General features: G+C 38.3%; 1 protein-coding gene across 2 annotated transcripts in view; it reads left to right on the top strand.

Moving 5' to 3' along the window:
- Positions 1 to 16,856, top strand: part of HACD4 (3-hydroxyacyl-CoA dehydratase 4) — a 42,133-nt gene extending 25,277 nt beyond the window's left edge. For both annotated transcript variants that reach the window (XM_043978392.1, XM_043978391.1), the window contains 4 exons: positions 4,623 to 4,735; positions 12,207 to 12,313; positions 15,873 to 15,998; positions 16,595 to 16,856. In XM_043978392.1, the coding sequence (XP_043834327.1) occupies positions 4,623 to 4,735; positions 12,207 to 12,313; positions 15,873 to 15,998; positions 16,595 to 16,677 (429 nt within the window). In that variant the 3' untranslated portion in view covers positions 16,678 to 16,856. The remainder of the gene's footprint in view (positions 1 to 4,622; positions 4,736 to 12,206; positions 12,314 to 15,872; positions 15,999 to 16,594) is intronic.
- The last annotated feature ends 3,365 nt before the right edge of the window (positions 16,857 to 20,221 follow it).

A 20,221-nucleotide genomic window follows, 5' to 3' on the forward strand; every position in this document is an offset into this window, starting at 1 on the left:
ACCCTTAAGCAATTCCTTGAAGAAGGAACATTTGCTTTTTTAAATTTTTAAAATTTTTTAATTAATTAATTATTTATTTTTGAACATTTGCTTTTAATAAACTAGGATGTTTATGGGAAGCTCTTCAATCCCTTGGATCTAAAGAAGATCATTCCCAATGGGATCCCTGATTTGATTAGTCTACAGAATCAGAAGCTTCTATGGATTAAACCAAGTCCATGGCCGATCCTCTTTTTCTTTTTTTCTTTGGTTAGGAAAATGTTCATGTTTGTGGATGTTAGTCAAGTTCATAATAATAAAAATGCAAATAATTATAATAAAGTTAATTAAAGTAAATGATTTAATATTGACAAGATAAAGTGAGAAAATCAATTAGTAAACAGATGCTACTGAATAGACAAAGATTTCTTAGAGTGGTTGGTAGTCTATTCATCTAATACCATCATTGGCCTCTTCAGTCAAAGAGGATAATAGAAGAGAAATAATCCAAAACTTATGGAATTTATCTAATGGAATGCTATATCAAGGACTAGTAATTAGTAATGTCGACTAGTCCATTTCCAAACACCTCTAAACTTGATTTGCTTTACAATAAAGAAAAAAAATGGGGGCGGCTAGGTGGCGCAGTGGATAAAGTACTGGCTCTGGATTCAGGAATACCTGAGTTCAAATCCGGCCTCAGACACTTGACACTTACTAGCTGTGTGACCCTGGGCAAGTCACTTAACCCCCATTGCCCCACAAAAAAAAAAAAAGAAAAGAAAAAAAATGACTAATCTAATATTATTATATTAGAGCCAATCATCTCCAAGGAAAGATGCAGGATATTTGAGTTCCCCTTTAGTAACAAAGGTGAGGGCAGTGCTGACTATTCTTGTTCATGTACCAAAAAGTAAGTAGAAGTTGCCAATGTCTGCATGTTTGGTTGAAAATAATCATTGGTTAGTGAACATAAGTAAAATAGCTGAGCGATAAACATTAAACTATAAAGTCAAGGTTTGAAGTATCACTTTTTTTTAAACCATAACCACACAGTTTTTATATGAATGTAAGCTTAAAGAGCAGTTGAACCATTGCCAAGGCATCCCAGTTTTTAAAAAGGGTTGGGGAGATCCTCATAAATTAAAGCCAGTTGTCTATGGTGTTTCACTGTTAACTAAAAAGTTGTGGGAACGTAACCCATCAGTTTAGAATGACAGCTTAATAAGAGTGTCTGAGTGACACAAAAGAGAATCCTGTAATTGGATCTAAGATTGAAATTAGAGTTAGCTTTTGTCATGTGAGGGAATTCATCCTTGAATTGAGTGAAATGCCTTGGGTTCCTTCTGGAACATAAAAGTGAAATAGAGCAAGTTCAAGATTTATTGCTAGGACTGATAAATTGTGTTAGTTGAAGATGACAAGTTTGGGGCTGGTATCAAGGTTCACTGGTTGGTGAGTAATGCATTATTAATAATGGCATATAGTATTAGCATGGGTGCCATAGCGTGGATTAGGAAGTGTACTTGTGTGTGTACCTATATGTATATGTATCCACACATAAACATACGTACATACATATATATGCATATTTGCAAGAAAGGGTATCAAGGCTACTGAATTAATTTTGGATCCTCTTCAGGTCATCATTTGGTAATTACTGAATGCAGTTAGTATTTCACCTTCAAGTAAACTTATTATAATAGTTGATACAAATGGAAACATTAGTATGGTAAGAGCAAAAGCGAACATTTCCAGGGTATGGGCTCAGTACTTGAATTTCTTGACCTCTCTAGAATATGGTATAAAGAAGAAAATAAAGCTTTTTAGAATTGGGTTTGGAAGCATATTGAATTCTTTTTTTTTTTTTAATTCTTTAAAGAAAGTTTGATTCCTCTTTTTCTAGAAACAAGACAATTGAAAGCTGTGGTTTTGTTGTTCTGTTATGTCTTAGTTACATCAAATTAACTTATCAGATACATTTCTTAAAATTCTGGTGAGATAATGGATGCCATAATTGTGCTGAGATATCAGTACATTGAGCTAGCAGGACTGGTTGAAAACAAACAAACATGGTATATTAGTAGAGGGAACCAGAAAGACCGGGTTCAAATTCCACCTGTAGACTCTTAGCATCTGCCCACTTCTCTCCAGATGACTTTATCTAACATTTCACAGAAACCTCTTCACCCTGAAAGCTCACTCTACCCCTAGACTATTTCCCACTTTGGTGGTACCCTCCTAACCATGCAGTCTCTCCCAGAACCTCTATTCTAATGAGGAGGCTCAGACCAATTAGATCTTCATTTTTCTGTAGACTGGACTACTGACTCATCTCCATATGACTTTCTTTATGCTGCTCCCAACTCTTGTCCCTTCTCTTGACTTCCTTACCCTTTTCATTTCTCTTTTAAGTGTTTTCTTCCTTCCATTAGGAGTGGCTAGTTGGTACAGTGGATAGAACTGTAATGATTGGAATGATGCCACCTACTGGAGACTTGCTGTGGGAAAGCTCCGCCATGAGGAAAATGCCTCAGAGGCATTGTGGCTTTTCCTTGGCGTCAGGAAATGACGGGTGCTGTCTATCAAGGCTACCAGCCAATCAACTTGAGGAACCTCCTATTTTCTGGGAGGAGACAGGAAGGAGGAGAGGGAGCCTGTGCGGAGAGCTCTTGCGTTTTTGGGTTCCTGACTTGGTGGTGGTGGCGGCGGAGGACTTCACAGGAAATTTGAGGAAAGATAGGAATGCCAGGCTGTTGGAATTCTGTTCTCAATCTTTTTCTTTCTATTTTCCAATAAACCCTTAAAAACCTAAACTCGTTTTATCAGTGATTTTAGTCAGTTTCCCCCAAAACTGGGGGAACAGATTAGAATCCACATTTAGAATCTTAAATTACACAGAACACTGGTCCCAGATTCAGGAAGAGCTGAAGTCAAATCCAGCCTCAGACACTTACTAACTGTGAGACCCTGGGCAAATCACTTAGTATTTGCTTCAGTTTCCTCATCTGTAAAGTTAACTGTAAAAGGAAATGAAAGGGGCAGCTAGGTGGTGCAGTGGATAGAGCACCGGCCCTGGAGTCAGGAGTACCTGAGTTCAAAATCCGGCCTCAGACACATAACACTTAATAGCTGTGTGACCCTGGGCAAGTCACTTAACCCCAATTGCCTCACTAAAACAACAACAACAAAAAAAGGAAATGAAAAACCACTTTAGTATCTTCTCCAAAAAAACCCAAATGAGGTCATGAAGGGTCAGACAACTGAAAAAATGACTGAACAACAGCTTCCCTGCATTAGAATGTAAGCTCTTTGAGGACAGGATCTGTCTTTCTGATTGTGTTTGTAATCCCAGCACTTAGCACACTGCCTGCCATATAGTAAGGTGCCTTGGTAATAGCACCTTAACACATATATTTCCAGGGCTAATGATGTGTAAATTTGGTATGTCATTAGGTATTGTGTGGATATTGGCTTACAATAAGTAATAATAACTGTAATGAAATCATGGAATTCATAGAAAATGCCTATCAGCACTATAATTTTGAGCATAAAGTTGATAATGGTAATGTGCGGAACACTTGGATTGAAGTATAAACTTAGGACCAAAAGCAAAGTAAGGGTGTGATTAAAAGGAAGGAAACAAACATTAATTAATTATTTTTATTATTATTAAGTAGTTACCACTCTGTGCCAAGCACTGTGTTAAGCTCTTAAATTTTCATTTTTTAAAAAAATTTTTTAGTGAGGCAATTGAGGTTAAGTGACTTGCCCACGGTCACACAGCTAGTAAGTGTTAAGTGTCTGAGGTCGGATTTGAACTCAGGTACTCCTCACTCCAGGGCTGGTGCTCTATCCACTGCGCTACCTAGCTGCTGTGTTAAGCTCTTTAAACATACTATATCAATTAATCCTCCATAAGTACAGGTACTATTATTATCCTCCTTTTGTAGTTGAGGAAACTTAGGTTGAAAGAGGTTAAGTGACCTGCCCACAATCATACAGCTATTAAATTAGATTTGAACATGGGTCTTCCTGACTCCAGTACCAGCACTATACACTGTGCCAAACAGTTTATTGAAGAGGACAATAAAGGAAGCACTCTAATTCATATAAAATAGAGGTTTTTTTTTTAAAAATTCTTTGTTATCTTTTGTTTTTTATCACTTTTGTTTTTGATTATATCCCTCTCCCCTCTCTTGCCAAGAGAGTATTCCCTTGTAATAAGAAATAATAAAGGGGCAAACACACGCACGCACACACACACACACACACACACACACACACACACACAGAGTTGAGTAAAACTAGCCAACACACCCAGTATCTGACAGTATTATACAATGTTGCTCACCTGTCAAGTCCCACATCTGTACAGAAAAGAGGAAAGTACATTTTCTCTTCTATTTTTAGGGGCAAAGCTTGGTCATTATGAGTAGATAGTAGTTTCTTATTGTTATTGTTCTTGCGATTTACACTGTTGTTATTGTATATATTATTTTCCCAGTTCTCTTTATTTTATAATTATGATTTTAAAAAGAGTTGAAACTCCAGTTTGGGAGTGAAAATGAGAAAATTTCATATGTAACTTGGCAGAATAATCACCCCAAATTCCAAAGTCTGTCTTATTATTTCTCTTACAGCTAACTGAGAGAATAATCATACTTTTTGTGGTGATCACCAGTCAAGATGAAGTCCAAGGAAAATATGTCGTGTGTGTTTTATTCTTCCTCTGGAATCTATTGGACGTGGTTAGGTAAGAAGTTCGAATGATCTCAAAAACCAAAGCCAAATTGCTTCATATGGGAAAAGCAGTTTTACATGCTTATATTTGGTTATTTTGAATAGGACAGAAAAACATAACCCTTATGTGAATTATTTTATCTTGATATGAAAATGTATTTTTAGTGCTTTCTATAATGGGCATATCAGAGATAATTAAAACCTCTCAAGATATTACAAAAGCAAATCACTGCATTCAATTTTCCAGAGCAAAAGACTTGGCATGACACCAATTTTTGGGGGAAAAAACCTCACAGCTGTTTCCTAATGAAAGGCATTCCTCACTAATGCTCTGGTGCATGCGGCTTCAATAAACAAATCATGGCCTTTCATTATATGTTTCATACAGAAATTTAAAACCAGGTTTCTATTAGTTTAAAAATATTGAAAATACAATGTCTCATCCTCCCAGTACAAAAGAACCTTCTCATAGCATGGATTTATTACAAGTATTTGGGGAAAGAAAACTGAACTAGGAAAGCTGAAGCTAAATTCTTGGGTTTACCATTCATTTGCTGTGTCAACTTGAAGAATGATACAACTACTCTGAGGTTCTGCTTCCATGTTTGTAAAACAAGATTTCGGAATGGGTCCATGAACTTGCATGGAGAAAGGATTCTTTACCTATACTTCAGTATAGTTAATTGCCTTTCTAATCCTATGTGCTGAATCAAGTCAACAGGCATTTAGTAAATTTCTTACTGTATGCCAGGCACTGTGTTAGGAGTTGGGAATACAAATACAAAGAGAAAGAAAAATAGTTCCTGTCCTCAAGAAGCTTACATTCTAATGGGGGATGATGACACATAAAAGAAAAGATGGTAAGAAAGAGGTTTAAGTACCCAGGATGTCTGTATGGAACAGAAGACCTGGATAGTCAATAATGCATCCTACAGAGGGAAGAAGACATTACATCCTGGTCATCATCCTCAAAATGGAGGTTCTGGAAAGAAGTACCCAATTAAACAGAAAGGCCACAGGAATAGTGTGTGTGAAGTCCAGAGCTAGAGTGAAGCTCTACAGTGAAGAAGTTTCTTTGGCATAATAGAGAAGGCCCAGGAGCATGGCCTAGAGAGACTATCAGCCTGTGCAAGGGTACTATGACCAAAAAAATTGAAGAATCTTTGGACAACATCATCTCTTCTTCCACGCCTGGACATTTAGATTCCTCTAAATATATATGCTATAATGAGGTGACATCTCAATAGCAGTGGCATAAAGGAGTTCTATGTGACTCAGTTTGGAGCAGTACATAGTTATTTCCTAAAGTAATTAGTACCCCAGTTGCCTAACAGAGTTATTGCATCTTCCACAGATAAGCAGTCTCCTTATCACAAGGACTATTTCCTAATAACAGAACAATTTTTTCAAGTATCCAGTCTGCTTATTCAAGCCCATGTGGCTCAGTTTATTTCATTTCTAAGGCCCTGAAAAAGCATAACAAGTTGTTTTAGTTCCAAGTGATCTGACCTACTCCTTTTGAGCTTAGGGTTTCTCTGCAACAGAATCAGTTTCCCAATTAGAAGAGACCTCAGGGGGGCAGCTAGGTGGCGCAGTGGATAACACACTTGCCCTGGATTCAGGAGGACCTGTGTTCAAATTGGGCAGCAGCAGCAGCAGCAGCAGAAGAAGAAGAAGAAGAAGAAGAAGAAGAAGAAGAAGAAGAAGAAGAAGAAGAAGAAGAAGAAGAAGAAACCTGGTCCAACCTAGACCCATGCTGAAGTCCTGTCTTAAGCATCCCTGGCAAATCCAGCTTCCATTTGAAGAACTCTAATAATGGAGAATCCATTACTTCCTGAGGTGGTCCACTGCACTTTTGAACAGCACTAGCTCTTGTGAAGTTTTCTTATATATCCAACTTCCTTCTGACTAAGGCTTCTGACTAAGGCTTCCTCAGTCCAAGCAGGACAGGTCTGATCTCCTTTCTCTGTGACAACCCTTTACATGCTGGAAGCTGATAGTCACATTCATCCTTGGTCTTCTCTGGACGACTAATTTCAACTGATTCCTCATAGAGTATGCTCTTCTGAATCTGATCCAGTTTATCAATGTCCTTTCCTGCTCTTCTGAGATCTTTCTCTTGCTAGATCTCCAATCTACTCCTCTTTTTGAGGTCAAATCTATTCTCTCTGCAACCAACGAAATCTCCAACTATTTATCTCCTCTCCTGGAATTCCACTTATAAAAATCTAGTCCCTGTCTTTTCTAGACACCAAGCCTCATCAACTCCACTTATTTTTGTATCTGCTCTAGCTTTCAAGCTTGTATCTATGCAATATATCCATTGTCAGCTAAAGTATTCTCTTTGGGCTACATCGGCACGGCAATGTATGCCAACCCTTTTACACATACCCTTGTTTCTACTCCCTCCTATCTTTTTTTTTTTTTTTGCAGGGCAATGAGGGTTAAATGACTTGCCCAGGGTCACACAGCTAGTAAGTGTCAAGTGTCTGAGGCTGGATTTGAACTCAGGTCCTCCCAAATCCAGAGCTGGTGCTTTATCCACTGTGCCACCTAGCTGCCCCCCCCCCCCCATCTTTTTGGACAGATTGTTCTACCTCTCTACTTTTCAGTGTGTCCCTATCTACTGGTCCCTTCCATTTTGCTTGCAAACATATCCAAGTCTCCACTATCCAAGTATAAGAGTGGAGTCAAAATCACCCCATTTGCTTCTGGTGCCTTGACTAAGTACAAACACATTTTTTTATTGAATCTCAAAATCAGAAGTACTGAAGGAATAGGGCCCATGCACTCTCTTGTGTCAATCAAAGCCATTGTGTGAGATGTTGGGTTGTACCTTTAGCACTTTATATAAAAGGGAAAAACTCTCTCAGATATGGGAAGAGATTTTGAGCCCCTGAATTTGTAAGGTTGTGGCAAACATGGAACAAGAAAACACATGGACTTTAGGGGCTATTATATTGCCCCCAGGCTTAAAATGAGCTGATTACTATAAGGGGTGTTACATATTTTTTAAAATGTAGCCCCTCATTAAACCCTACTATACCCACGAGTTATTATCATATATAACTCCTCCTTTTCTCACCCACACTCTTAGGAAAACTTATCTAAATACATTGCCTTCTATTTCACATACCTTGTTCCCCATGATAGTTACTCCTTGTCCTAGAACACTATTTCTAGAAATCTCCAGTCATGCTTTATTTACTTTCTTCTCTGGTAACTCCCTACAGATACTCTCCCCCACCTCCAACTAATGCCAATGGCCTGGCCTTCAAAACAAGAACCCCTTCTTCCCCAACAGTCTCTCCGGTTTTGGATCAAATTAAGGCCTAATGATATATGTCAATATATTCCCTGCTGGCCCAACTAATGGTCTCTGTAAAGTGCCTCTCCATGGTCAACATTCTCTTATATGTGTTGTTTCTCCATTGGAATGTAAGTAACTTGAGGGCAGGGACTCTGCTTTTGTTTTTATATACCTAGTCTTTGTTTAGCACACATAGTAAGTAGCTAGGTGGTTCAGTGGATAGAGTTCCAGGCCTGAAGTCAAGAAGACTCATCTTTCTGAATTATCTGACCCAGGATGCTTACTAGCTGTGTTACCCTAGGCAAGTCACTTAACCTTGTTTGCCTCAGTTCCTCATCTGTCAAATGAGCTAGAGAAGGAAATGGCAAACCATTCCAGTATCCTTGCCAAGAAAACCCCAAATGGTGTCACGAGTCAGATATGACTGAAATGACGACAGTAAGTAAGCATTTAATAAATGGTTTTTTATTCATTTGTTCAATAATAGCTTATATTTGCAACTACTTAAATGAAGGCCTGCTTATCAAATTTTTGAATGACATGATGTTAGAAGAGATAATTATTCTAGAGGATGATAGAATCAGAACACAAAAGAATCTGTACAATCCAGAATGATAGGTTAAGTTTAATAAGATGAAATTTAACAAAGATAACTGTAAATTCCTACATATGGACTTAAAAATTAACCATATAAGCACAGGATTAAGGAGATGTGGCTAGAATACAGTTCATGTGGAAAAAACCCTAAGAGTCAGCCAATTGAGAGTTCAGCCTGAGTTAGCAATATAATACGGCAACCGGAAATGTTAATGAGCATTAATGGTAGTACAGTGTCCAGAACAAGAGACATTGGATACATATCTAGAGTAGTTAGTGTTCAGTGTGGGGCAGTGAATTAGTCATTGAGTCAATTAGCATTTATTAAGCACCTACCATGTGTGACATTGTGCTAAACACCGCACATACAAAGATAAGCAAAACAATCCCTCCTCACAAGGAAGGTCTAATGGGGAAGACAATAGGCAAACAGCTATTTACAAACAACATTCAGGATCAATTAGGGATAGTCTCAGAGGAAAAGTACTAAGATGGAGGAAGACTGGGAAAGGCCTCTTGTAGAAGATGAGACTTTAGCTAAAATCTGAAGAGAGCCAAGGAAGTCAGGAGGTAGAGATGAGGAGAGAGAGTCCCAGGCACAGGGGACAGCCAGTGAAAATACAGTTGGTAGATGGAGGGTTATGAGGGAGGAATAGCAAAGAGATCAGTGTCCCTGGATTGCATTATACTCAATACCTGGAGAGGAGCAAAGACTACAAGGACTTTAAAGGTGGGAAAGAGTCAGGTCATGAAAGTCATTAAAAGCCAAATGAAAGATTTTATATTAGACACTGCAGATAATAAGGGGACAGTGACATTTATTGAATAGTGGGATGTCATGGTCAGATTTATACTTTTTTTTTCTTTTTCTTTTTCTTTTTGGTGGGGCAATGAGGGTTAAGTGACTTGCCCAAGGTCACACAGCTACTAAGTGTCATGTGTCTGAGGCCGGATTTGAACTCAGGTCCTCCTGAATCCAGGGCCAGTGCTTTATCCACTGCTCCACCTGGCTGCCTCCAGATTTATACTTTAGAAAGATCATTTTGACAGCTGAGTGGAGGATGTATTGGAGTAGGGAGAGACTTGAGGCAGGGAAACCTGGTTATTATAATAGTCTAGGCTTGAAGTAATGAGGATCTGCCTGAAGGTGGCTGAAGCAAGGGCTATGGAGTGCATAGAGCTTAGTTAGACACTGAAGACACCAAGGCTATCCACCGCATCCTGTGCCATCACCAGTTGTCTTAATTTTTGTCCTGCCATAGGAGAGAATGAGGCTGGTGACTTGCACAACTCTAACTCACTTCAATCCAATTCACATGCAAGTGAAGACACCAGGCATAATGCCATTGGTTCTCTTTGATAATGAAGAAGGAACAACAACATCCATAAGAACCTGCATTGTATTTTAGGAAAGTTGCTAAACGTAAGAATATTTATTACCATCCAATCTTATTGAATTATTTACTGTGATTGACAAATTTGTGTGAGTCAAGAAAAATGTAATCAGGATGGTGAGGGAAAGTAAAAATCTGCATTATGATGTGAAGGAACTGGAAATGTTTTAAGAGAAGGGTGAGGAAAGGGAAGATGGGACCATGTAAAGCATTCCAAGTACATGAACAGCTGTCACATGGAAGACAAATTAGACGTGTCGTTGACTCCAGAAGGCAGAACCAGAAGCAATGGGTAGGTAGCAGAGAATCTGATTTTGACTGGATAAAAGAAAAAGGTTCCCAACCATTAGAGCTGTCAAAAAAAACAATAGTGAATAATGAATGCTCCCTCCCTGAAGGCCTTCGAGGGTAAGGGCTAGATAGGTAGATTTAAGAATCATCAGCAATTCATGGAAGCTGATAGATGAAGTATTTATTGAGGGAGAATAGAGGGCCTGGTCCTGTGCCTTGTCAAATGCCTCCAGTCAGTAGGCAAGACCAGGAAGAGTATCCATACTTGTTTAATAGCTATTTATATTTAAATTAGTTTATTTCAATGAGTAAAATACTAAAATGCCTTCATTTTCTCTCCATTTATATCGGGATTAGGGGCAGCTAGGTGGTGCAGTGGATAGAGCATTGGCCCTGGATTCAGGAGGACCTGAGTTCAAATCCGGCCTCAGATACTTAACACTTACTAGCTGTGTGACCCTGGGCAAGTCACTTAACCCCAATTGCCTCACCAAAAAACCCAAAAAAACCCATTTATGTCAGGAATCTCTTTTCATTCATTCACATTCACTTTCTTCATATGATCCTTGTTAACATGTATTTCATCCATATGGTTCAGCATAATATTGCTTTGCATTATTTTATCTAATTTAATCTTCACATGGGAAACAGTAGGGCATAATGAACAGAGAGCCAGCTGAAGTCAGGAATACCTGTCCTGCCTCTAAGTAGCTCAGTAATTCTAGGCAAATCTAGTTATTGATTGGCTCTGGGAGAAGTTTCCATTGTAAGAGTTTCTTAAACTAATGAAATAGCAGTTCTAGATGAAAAACAACAGTAACACCCCCCCCCCCAACAACACCCCCCCCCCCAACAAAGACAACAACAAAAAGTTTCTTGTTATAGAGGAGAAAACCAAAGCTAAGAGAGCTGAAATGCCTTGCCCCAGGCCATGCTGCTACCATATTAAGTGGTAGATTGGAAGCTCTGCGTCACAATTCTAAATCCAGGTCTCTTTCATCAGTGTTTGCCAAGGTTATATGGTATGCAAAAATAGGTCAGTCCTATTAGGGACCTCAGATTCTCTGGGCCTGGGCTATCTCAGTTTGCAAACTATGGCAACATCCTGGGTGATACCATACTAGTCGCTGTCTGCTACTGTTCTCCTGAGCTTCCAAGAATCCCACTTAGGAGATTTATGACCAGCCTAGGGCTTTCTCAGGGGAGCCATAAAGTCTTGAAGGCTACATGCGTCCCATCTTTGGTTATGCTGGTGTTCATTTTGCTGGAGATGTCCCTTTCCCAGTCAGCTTTTGGCTGACTTTTTATACACTTGGAGTAGGAAGAAATCATTTACTGTAGTTTCTCATTAAATGTCTTGATCATTATTCAATCTGATACAAATTTCAGGGTTTTGTTGGAGTTGGTGGGAAGAAACCTGCCTCCTTTTAAGGTATCAGTTTTGTCAGGAAGCCTAAGTCCTATTTCAAAGTTATGGTTTTTAGTCAATAGAAGAAGAATATAAGTTGAGAAAAAAAACTCATATATGTTCTATAATTTTCTTATTGTCAATTATTTCAAAATAAGCATTTCCATCCCAGTAAAATGGTAAAAAGAAAAAAAAAATAAGGACACTTGGGGGGTGGGGAAGGATGAACATATTTACAACAAGAGAAATAGATTTTGTTTCTTAATTTCAATGATGTCTATATGTAACAGTGAACTATACCTGGGCAAAATTGACAGAACTTCTTAATATGATGTATTAACAGGAAGTTATAGTTAATAGAACATAAAGCAACCTTTTCCAATCATATTTGTGTAGATTTAACAAAGTAGCAAGATGTTTCCTTATCCCTTTGTCTCCCAAATACCAAACCAAAACATGTTATGACCATACTTCTTCCTTTCAGATACACATACAGCATGTTATCCATGGTGGGAATTTACTACCACATTTTGACATGGCTCAGTCAAACACTCTGGATGTTCATTTATCCTCTCTGTGTTCTTGCTGAAGGTAAGGAAACAGTGGCTCATTTTATCAACATTTTTCTTAGTGCTGTCTAGTTACCATAGTTGAGTTAATTTTGTTGAGAATTAGATAATGTTTTTCCAACATTTCTTTGATCCAGCCCCATCTGTCCTGGCACATTCCTTATCTTGTTTTAATCTTACCCAGATTCCTTGGTACTGATAGAGACAAAGTGCTTTCCAACAAACAAAACCATAGGTTTTTATAACCTCAGCTTTGTACCATCATCTGTGTTTAAGGTAAATGCCACTTGTATACAAACAGCCAAATTAACTCCATTTGTTTAAAAAAAAATCAATGGACTACAGGTATGACATAGAAATACTTGATCTTATGCTTTTTTGTGCATTTCAATATATAAAAATATGTCTTTAGGAAGGCAGCATAGCATAATGGATAGAGTGCTAGTCTCCGAGGCTGGTTTCAGACCTGGCCTGAAGTTTCATCTCTGCCCCTTCCTAGTTAGATCATCTCCTATTTTTCTCACCTGTAAAATGGAAATAATAAATCCCATAGCAACAGTCCAAGCGGATTGTTATGATGCTTCTTTATATATAGCTTCTCTCACAGACTTCAGTGTTACTGTACCTTTAAGAGAGAAGGAACAGAATCTTGAAGACTTGACAATTTAATTGACTTCTTGAGAGAGTTTAATTGTCATGGCGGTGAAAGAGACTGATGACTAAGAGAATTGTTTTCCGGGAGAAACTTAGAGAGACTGACTGCAGTTAACTGTCATAGAGAGAGACTGTGAGTGACTTGGTGAGTTGGTGTCATTCTTGAGGCGTCTGTTAGAGACTGAGTGAGAACTGAGCTGAACTCTTATTCTGTAGAGCAGATACCCCGAGGAGAATTCTGGAGACATTTTGACAGCCGTCTAGATAGAACTGAGTTGTTGGGTTGTGATTTCAGTTTTTGTGGAAGAGTTAGCAATTCAAGAGAATGCTTAGAGGTGACTGTGATCTCAGTCAATTTGCTGAGAGAGAGAGAGAGAGAGAGAGAGAGAGAGAGAGAGAGAGAGAGAGAGAGAGAGAGAGAGAGAGAGAGAGAGAGAACATGCACATTAAACTAAAAACTACACTGACTCCAGCTGGCTTCTTAACTGACTATAATTCCTCAAATCAGAGCCTCGTAGTGGATGGTGATTCATATTTACTATATTAGTTAACACTCAAAACATCTATCTTTCTGTTAGGTGTGATCTCAGTAATCCTTCATAATCTTCCCATAGTACCCAGTTATTCATTTATGATTCCATTGGTTATAAATTTCAAGATTCAAAAAATTATCACTGGGGGCAGCTAGGTGGCCCAGTGGATAAAGCACGGGCCCTGGATTCAGGAGGACCTGAGTTCAAATCTGGCCTCAGATACTTGACACTTATTAGCTGTGTGACTTAACCCTCATTGCCCCGCAAAAAAAGGGGGGGGGGGTGAGAACATTTGTGTACAAAATACTGATAAAATCCATTTGTGAAGAAACTCATGTCTCTCAGATAAAATGCTGAGGAAAGACACGCACTATTGAGAGGACCAGATTGAGATTTATGTAACTAAGAGGTCTCATTTGAAAGCAAAGAAATGACTGGATTAATAAAGGCTGTAGAACATTATGGTCCACCAACTTATTTGCAGCTGATGATATTTTTTTTGGGGGGGCAGGCAATGAGGGCTAAGTGACTTGCCCAAGGTCACACAGTCAGTAAGTGTCAAGTGTCTGAGGCTGGATTTGAACTCAGGTCCTCCTGAATCCAGGGCTGGTGCTTTATCCACTGCGCCACCTAGCTGCCCGCTTTCTGCCCCTTTCAGCAAACATATTGTTCACATATGAAAGAGGTGATATCTTATATATCTTTACTGAAGGAGAAGAGGCTTAAGAAGATAGATTTTCTTTGGTTTTTATAAAGTCAGAGCTAAATCATTGAGATAGTTCATATAGCTTTAGAGCTAGGAAGCCAAGGCTATCAAATTTAAGTCTATCATTTCCTAGATAAGGCACAGACAAGTTAAATGATTTGCCCAGGGTTACCCAGCTAGTGAGTAGCTGGGACACATTTGAACCCAGGTTTTCCCTGGTTACTTTCCCTTTATTCTAGGTAAAGCTCCCTATCCACTACACTCTGTTAATTTGTGGTAATTGATTAGGTAATATCAGAACACATCCCTTGATTGCCTTTAAACCCAATATGAGAGAATTAATATGGTGTTTGTTCCCAAGAGATGTTGCTTTTGTAATAGGCACCAAAACCTTATCCATGCTATGAAGGTTGGTGGGGGGTGTGTGTGCCACAAACCTTGCTGCAAATGTAAAATGCTTTGTGCACTAAAAAATCCTCACTACCACCACCACCACTAGTAGTACTACTTCACTTACCAATACTATTCTATGACTTTGTCTACTACAGTTTCAATTAGTTTAACCTAGTGTAGATCCTGCACTCAGTTGGCATGATCTTTGAGAACCCAGGATTGCTTCTTATTTATTTATTTATTTATTTATTTATTTACTTATTTATTTATTCATTCATTCATTCATTCATTCATTCATTCATTCATTTATTTATTTATGTAAGTCAATTGGGGTTAAGTGACTTGCCCAGGGTCACACAGCTAGTAAGTGTTAAGTGTCTGAAGCTGGATTTGAACTCGGGTATTCCTGAATCCAGGGCTGGTGCTTTATCCACTGGGCCACCTAGCTGCCCCCCAGGATTGCTTCTATGCAATAGTGAATCAGAGTAGTGGGAAGTTGTTTCTTAAATCACAGACAGCATTTGAAATAATGCAAATCTTATCAGCTTGAAAAATAAGGTTATAACATCCAAAATCTGCAATGTGACGGCTGTGGTTAAGTATATGAGGGGGTAGGAGGGCAGCAGCAAGTGTGCTGAGTTTGACAGAAGACTCTCCCTCCCTTCCCAACTGTAGTCAGGGAGACCTGAGTTCAAATCTGACCTCAGAAACTTACTAGATACAAGTCTCTTAACTTCTGTTTGACTCTGTAAAATGAGGATAATAATAGCACCTACCACCTAGGGTTATTGTGAGGATCAAATGAAATAAGAGTTGTGAAGTACTTATTAGCACAGTGGCTAGCACACAGAAGATTCTATATAAATGTTGGTCATCATGATTATTATCACTGAATTGAGGCCCCTTTTTTTTTTTTTTTGGTGCAGGGCAATGAGGGTTAAGTGACTTGCCCAGGGTCACACAGCTACTAAGTATCCAGTGTCTGAGGCTAGATTTGAACTCAGGTCCTCCTGAATCCAGGGCTGGTGCTTTACCTGATGTGCCACCTAGCTGCCCCTGCGGCCCTTTTTTCTGCAGACAAGATAAGAGTAGCAGATATGAAACAATACAGCACAATATGCTATCTTTTAAACAATTATGACAGTTTTGTAAATCACTGATTGATTTGCCAAAGCATTGGCCTACTTTAATGAAATTTTTTTAAATGCCTTTTTTTTTTTTGGTAGTCTCCTACCATACTATGGAGACATGCTAAGCACAGGTATTTTAATAGGATTTCTTTTCTACATTAACAGCATTTGTCAGCTACCAATCGCTGCCTTATTTTGAAACTTTTGGCACTTATTCCACCAAACTGCCCTTTGACTTATCAATATATTTTCCATATGTTTTGAAAATATACCTCGTGGTGCTTTTTGTAGGTAAGTTTTTCTCATTTTTCCCTCTGTGTTTTGCTGAGTTTGCGTTGTTTTTGGTGGGAGGCATGTTTTAAAAAACATCAATTCATGGGCAATTTGGTTAAGATGGAAGGAGAGTGTTCTTTCAGGGAGGGAGTAGGACAATGGTAACTATTCCAAGTAAATTCCAGTCCTGGCAAAGCCATTTTCAACTTCAACTGTTTGTGCAATCCCACAAAATGTCATCTTGATGACCTCTAGAAGCCCAAGCATACACACCATCTCAGAGATGAGAATATTATTCCTATGGAGAACGGGCAAATGTTACATTTTGGTGGAGTAAGGAAGCTTTTCCAAATAGGGGAGGAAAAGAAATGCTTAGCCTGTTTGGATTGTGTTGCTAGATGGGGAGATGGGGGAGGGGGGAGGAGGGGTCGGTTTCCCCACTTACAGAACGTCTTGTGAAAATTTCTGCTGTAGGCTAGCATCAGTAACAACAGGATAATATCATTGAAGAGGACCCATGCTGTTTCTTAGAACTCTTTCAAAACTATATGAATTAAATATTAACTCAATTTTCCCTACCTTTGCTATCCCCCCCCCCCCCCACGGCAAATCAGGTATGTATTTTACCTATGATCACCTCTACTCGGAAAGAAAAACTATCCTCAAAAACTATCGTGTCAAAGAGAAGAAAAACTAAGGCTTTGTCATGAAGACCATCTTGTGCAATATGCTGCTGCTGCTGCTGCTGCTAACATACCACGTGAAGTACTTAGATTGAAAAAATGCCAAGTGTTTGAAAAATAGCCAATATTTTTCCTAACTTGGAATGAAACATGGAAACCCTTCAAAGAGCCTTGGGCACTCAAAAATGGTTGTTCTCTGTTTCATACACATTTTGCATCTAATATATGCTTCCTGCCTCACCACCACTGTGGATTTTTGTTGTTATTGAAAGTTATATTGGATATTTTTGTAGAAGCTTGTTTTTTTTTTCCTTGTAAGCTAAACAACTGGAATAAATTCAACTGGAATAGAGTCTCAATTCATTGTTGAAACAGAGTCTAGTAGCCTAAATTATTTCCAGTTATGTACGTTTTTTTTCTTTGCAGTTTTTTTTTCTTGTCTGAGTTCACAAAGTAAAAACATAAAGCCAGGACAAGCTGTATAAGGAAGATATTCACAAAACACATCCTGCTCTTGCCTATATAACAACCTACTTTGTGGATATGTTTTGAGTTTTCCACAGCTAGTAATCTAAACTCTTATCAGTATAAAATTCACCTGGAAAAAAGGAAAAAGAGCAAAACCATTTGAGTTCTTTCACTAGAGAACTAAGAGTTGAAATTATTTAGGGCTAATACCTTGAAAAGGATATTTAATCAGCCTAGAAGTTTTGCCATTTCAGCAAGACACCAATGATATATCTTGTTATATCATGTCATGATATCTATGTACCACCTACTAGAATGTTTTTTTATTTTTTCTTTTTTTCTATTCTTATTTAGAATTTTATTTTTCCAAATTACATGTAAAAACAAATTTTAACATCGATTTTTAAGACTTTGTGCTTCACGTTCTTTTCTTCCCTCCCCACTCCCCTCAATAATTCTTTGTTCATTTTTAGAAAAAGAAACTCAGTTCCACCGAATGAAATATTTGACAAGAAATAAGCAAAAATACATATGTACTCAAAGATACATGATTTGGTGTTTGTCAACTTTCACAGTCTTGCCAGGCATTTTAAAATGGAAAAAAATATTAAATAATCATCTCACTTAAGATATTATAATGTTGTCTGTTTCACTTTTAAATCAATAAAATAAAATTGAACCAATAACAAAGGGAAAGGGGGGCTCTAGTAACTTTATAGTATTCAAATCACTTTTCCTGCCAATCCCTATGGGATCATTTCTACAAATGGCTACTCAAACTATAGATCTAGCTTCCATCTCTTTTCTGTGATCCAGTCCCAAATCTCCAGTTGTCTGCTTGACATGTTAGTGTGGGGAATGGTACTCATTTCAGAACATCATGTGTTTGAAATATCAAAGAAATTTGAATGTGCCTTTGCCAGTTCAAACACATGAAGAATTGGAGAGCTAATGCTGAACTTCTCATCTTCTCTCGCAACTGTCTACCCTTTCTTTCAACTTCCCTATTTGTCATCCCAGTTCAAAAGAAACTGATCATTTTTGACCCTTCCCCTTTTCTTCATCACCTCTAACCCATCAGTTGTCAAGTCTTATTGGTTATACTTTTACAATCTGTCAAACTTCTCTGCCTCAATCCACTCAGACTGACACTATCATTAGCTCTTGCCTGCCTCACTTTAATAGCCTCCTACTTGGTCTTTATGCCTCCAGTTTCTTCCTTCTCTACTCCTTCATGGCAAAATAATCCTATTAATATAGGGATAGGGACTGACTTATGATTTCATAGATATAAGGAACTCCTTAGTGAGGAAGGGAAGTCACTATCTTCTCTACAATTTATATCCTTGGAGAGCTACCTAGAGCATTGTAGCAAAGAATGGCCTCCTTTACCTAGTCAAAGCAAACAAATAAATAAACGAATGCATGGAGAATAGAGAAAGACTCTTTCCTAACCTTAATCACTGAATGGGCATTGCCTCAGACAGATTGAGACCCGGGAAAGGCCTTATCTTAAAAAAGACCAAGGTCTCCCACTGCATCCTGGATCATGTCTAATTGTCCTGATATATGTCTTGCCATTGGACCCAATGGCTCTGGAGGAGAGAGTGAGGCTGATGACTTTGCACAACTCTCCCTCACTTAAATCCAATTCACTTTAAGTCTTGACATCTGTCATGGTCCTCTTTGAGAACAAACGATATTTGGGTGATTTGTCCATAGACAATGTCAGAAGTGGGTCTCGAACCCAGCTCTCTATTCATTACTAGACCAAGCTGTCTCTCCTTTCTATTATACGTATTTATACAATATTTTTGGGAAGTGATTTGGAATCTAGAAAGTGTCACATAGATACAACCTGTTAACTGATACATCTGATCATTCTTCCATCCTTCTGCTCAAAAGCCTTCACTGACCCAATTGTCTATAAGGTAACAAACAAGGTAGTGCTTGACTTGTCTCATACATGCTACCTCCTGTCTCTCTTTCAGGGTACCTTGCTGAAAATAATGTTAGACTTCATTGGCATATTGGTTAGTTTTGGTGAAGTTTTCTTTTTTTTTTGTTTTAGGGAATGGCTCTCTGGGAAAGGGGAGCTAGAGGGATACACGGGGAAAAGTAGATAATATAAAAACAGAAGATAAAATTACATTATTATTTTTATTTAGAGACATCATTGGGGCCCTGAAACACTGCCCAGAAGCATAACAACTTTCTTTTTTGGGAGCTGTAGCTAAAAGAAACTAAAATCACTCCATTTAAATTATATCATCTATATACCTTTGTGGGACATTTATATCATGGGCAGACACTGCAAATGGATATGACCCCATCGAACATGCTGGCTGAATTGTCTTTGAAAAACTGAAAAGTCCTTTTGATGACCTCAAGTTTCTCTCTGAAACAAAGGCCCATCTTTTTAATATCAATTTGTTTTTGCTGTGTCATATGACTGAGGAATTTAACTCTGCAGTCTCTGAAGAACTGAAAATGAGTATTAATCAAAGGACAATGGAAAGGCAAAGAGTGTGTGCACAAACAAGGAATTACAAAGAAGTGATGAAAAGAATGTTGTGGTTGGAGCAGTTTTCTAACCTCTTCTGGTCACTCCCACTCCCCCAATCCCCCATGCAAGTTAGATTAGTTTTTTCCTGAAAAAGTATTAAAACCATTCTTGAAATTTGATTTGAATCCAAGTCCTCTATATCTAAATCCAATTTTCTTTACTGCATATCACTTAGCCTTTCAAGTTACCAAGAAGGGAGGTAAATAGCTAAGGCTTTGGCTACATGTAGAGAGGTAAAGGTTTGGCAATTAGTAAATTTGATCAAAACATGGAATTGCTATGAACGATATCCAAGTGTTAAAAGTCAGTTTCGGGGAAGCTAGGTGGTGCAGTGGATAGAGCACCGGCCCTGGAATCAGGAGGACCTGAGTTCAAATCTGACCTCAGACACTTAACACCTACCAGCTGTGTGACCCTGGGCAAGTCATTTAACCCCAATTGTCTCACCAAAAAAAAAAATTTTTAAAAAGTTAATTTCATTAGTCTTAATTATTCACTATTTTGACCAAATTAACCAGATAATT

This window comes from Dromiciops gliroides, chromosome 1, assembly GCF_019393635.1.
Source record: "Dromiciops gliroides isolate mDroGli1 chromosome 1, mDroGli1.pri, whole genome shotgun sequence".
NCBI lineage: Eukaryota > Metazoa > Chordata > Mammalia > Microbiotheria > Microbiotheriidae > Dromiciops > Dromiciops gliroides.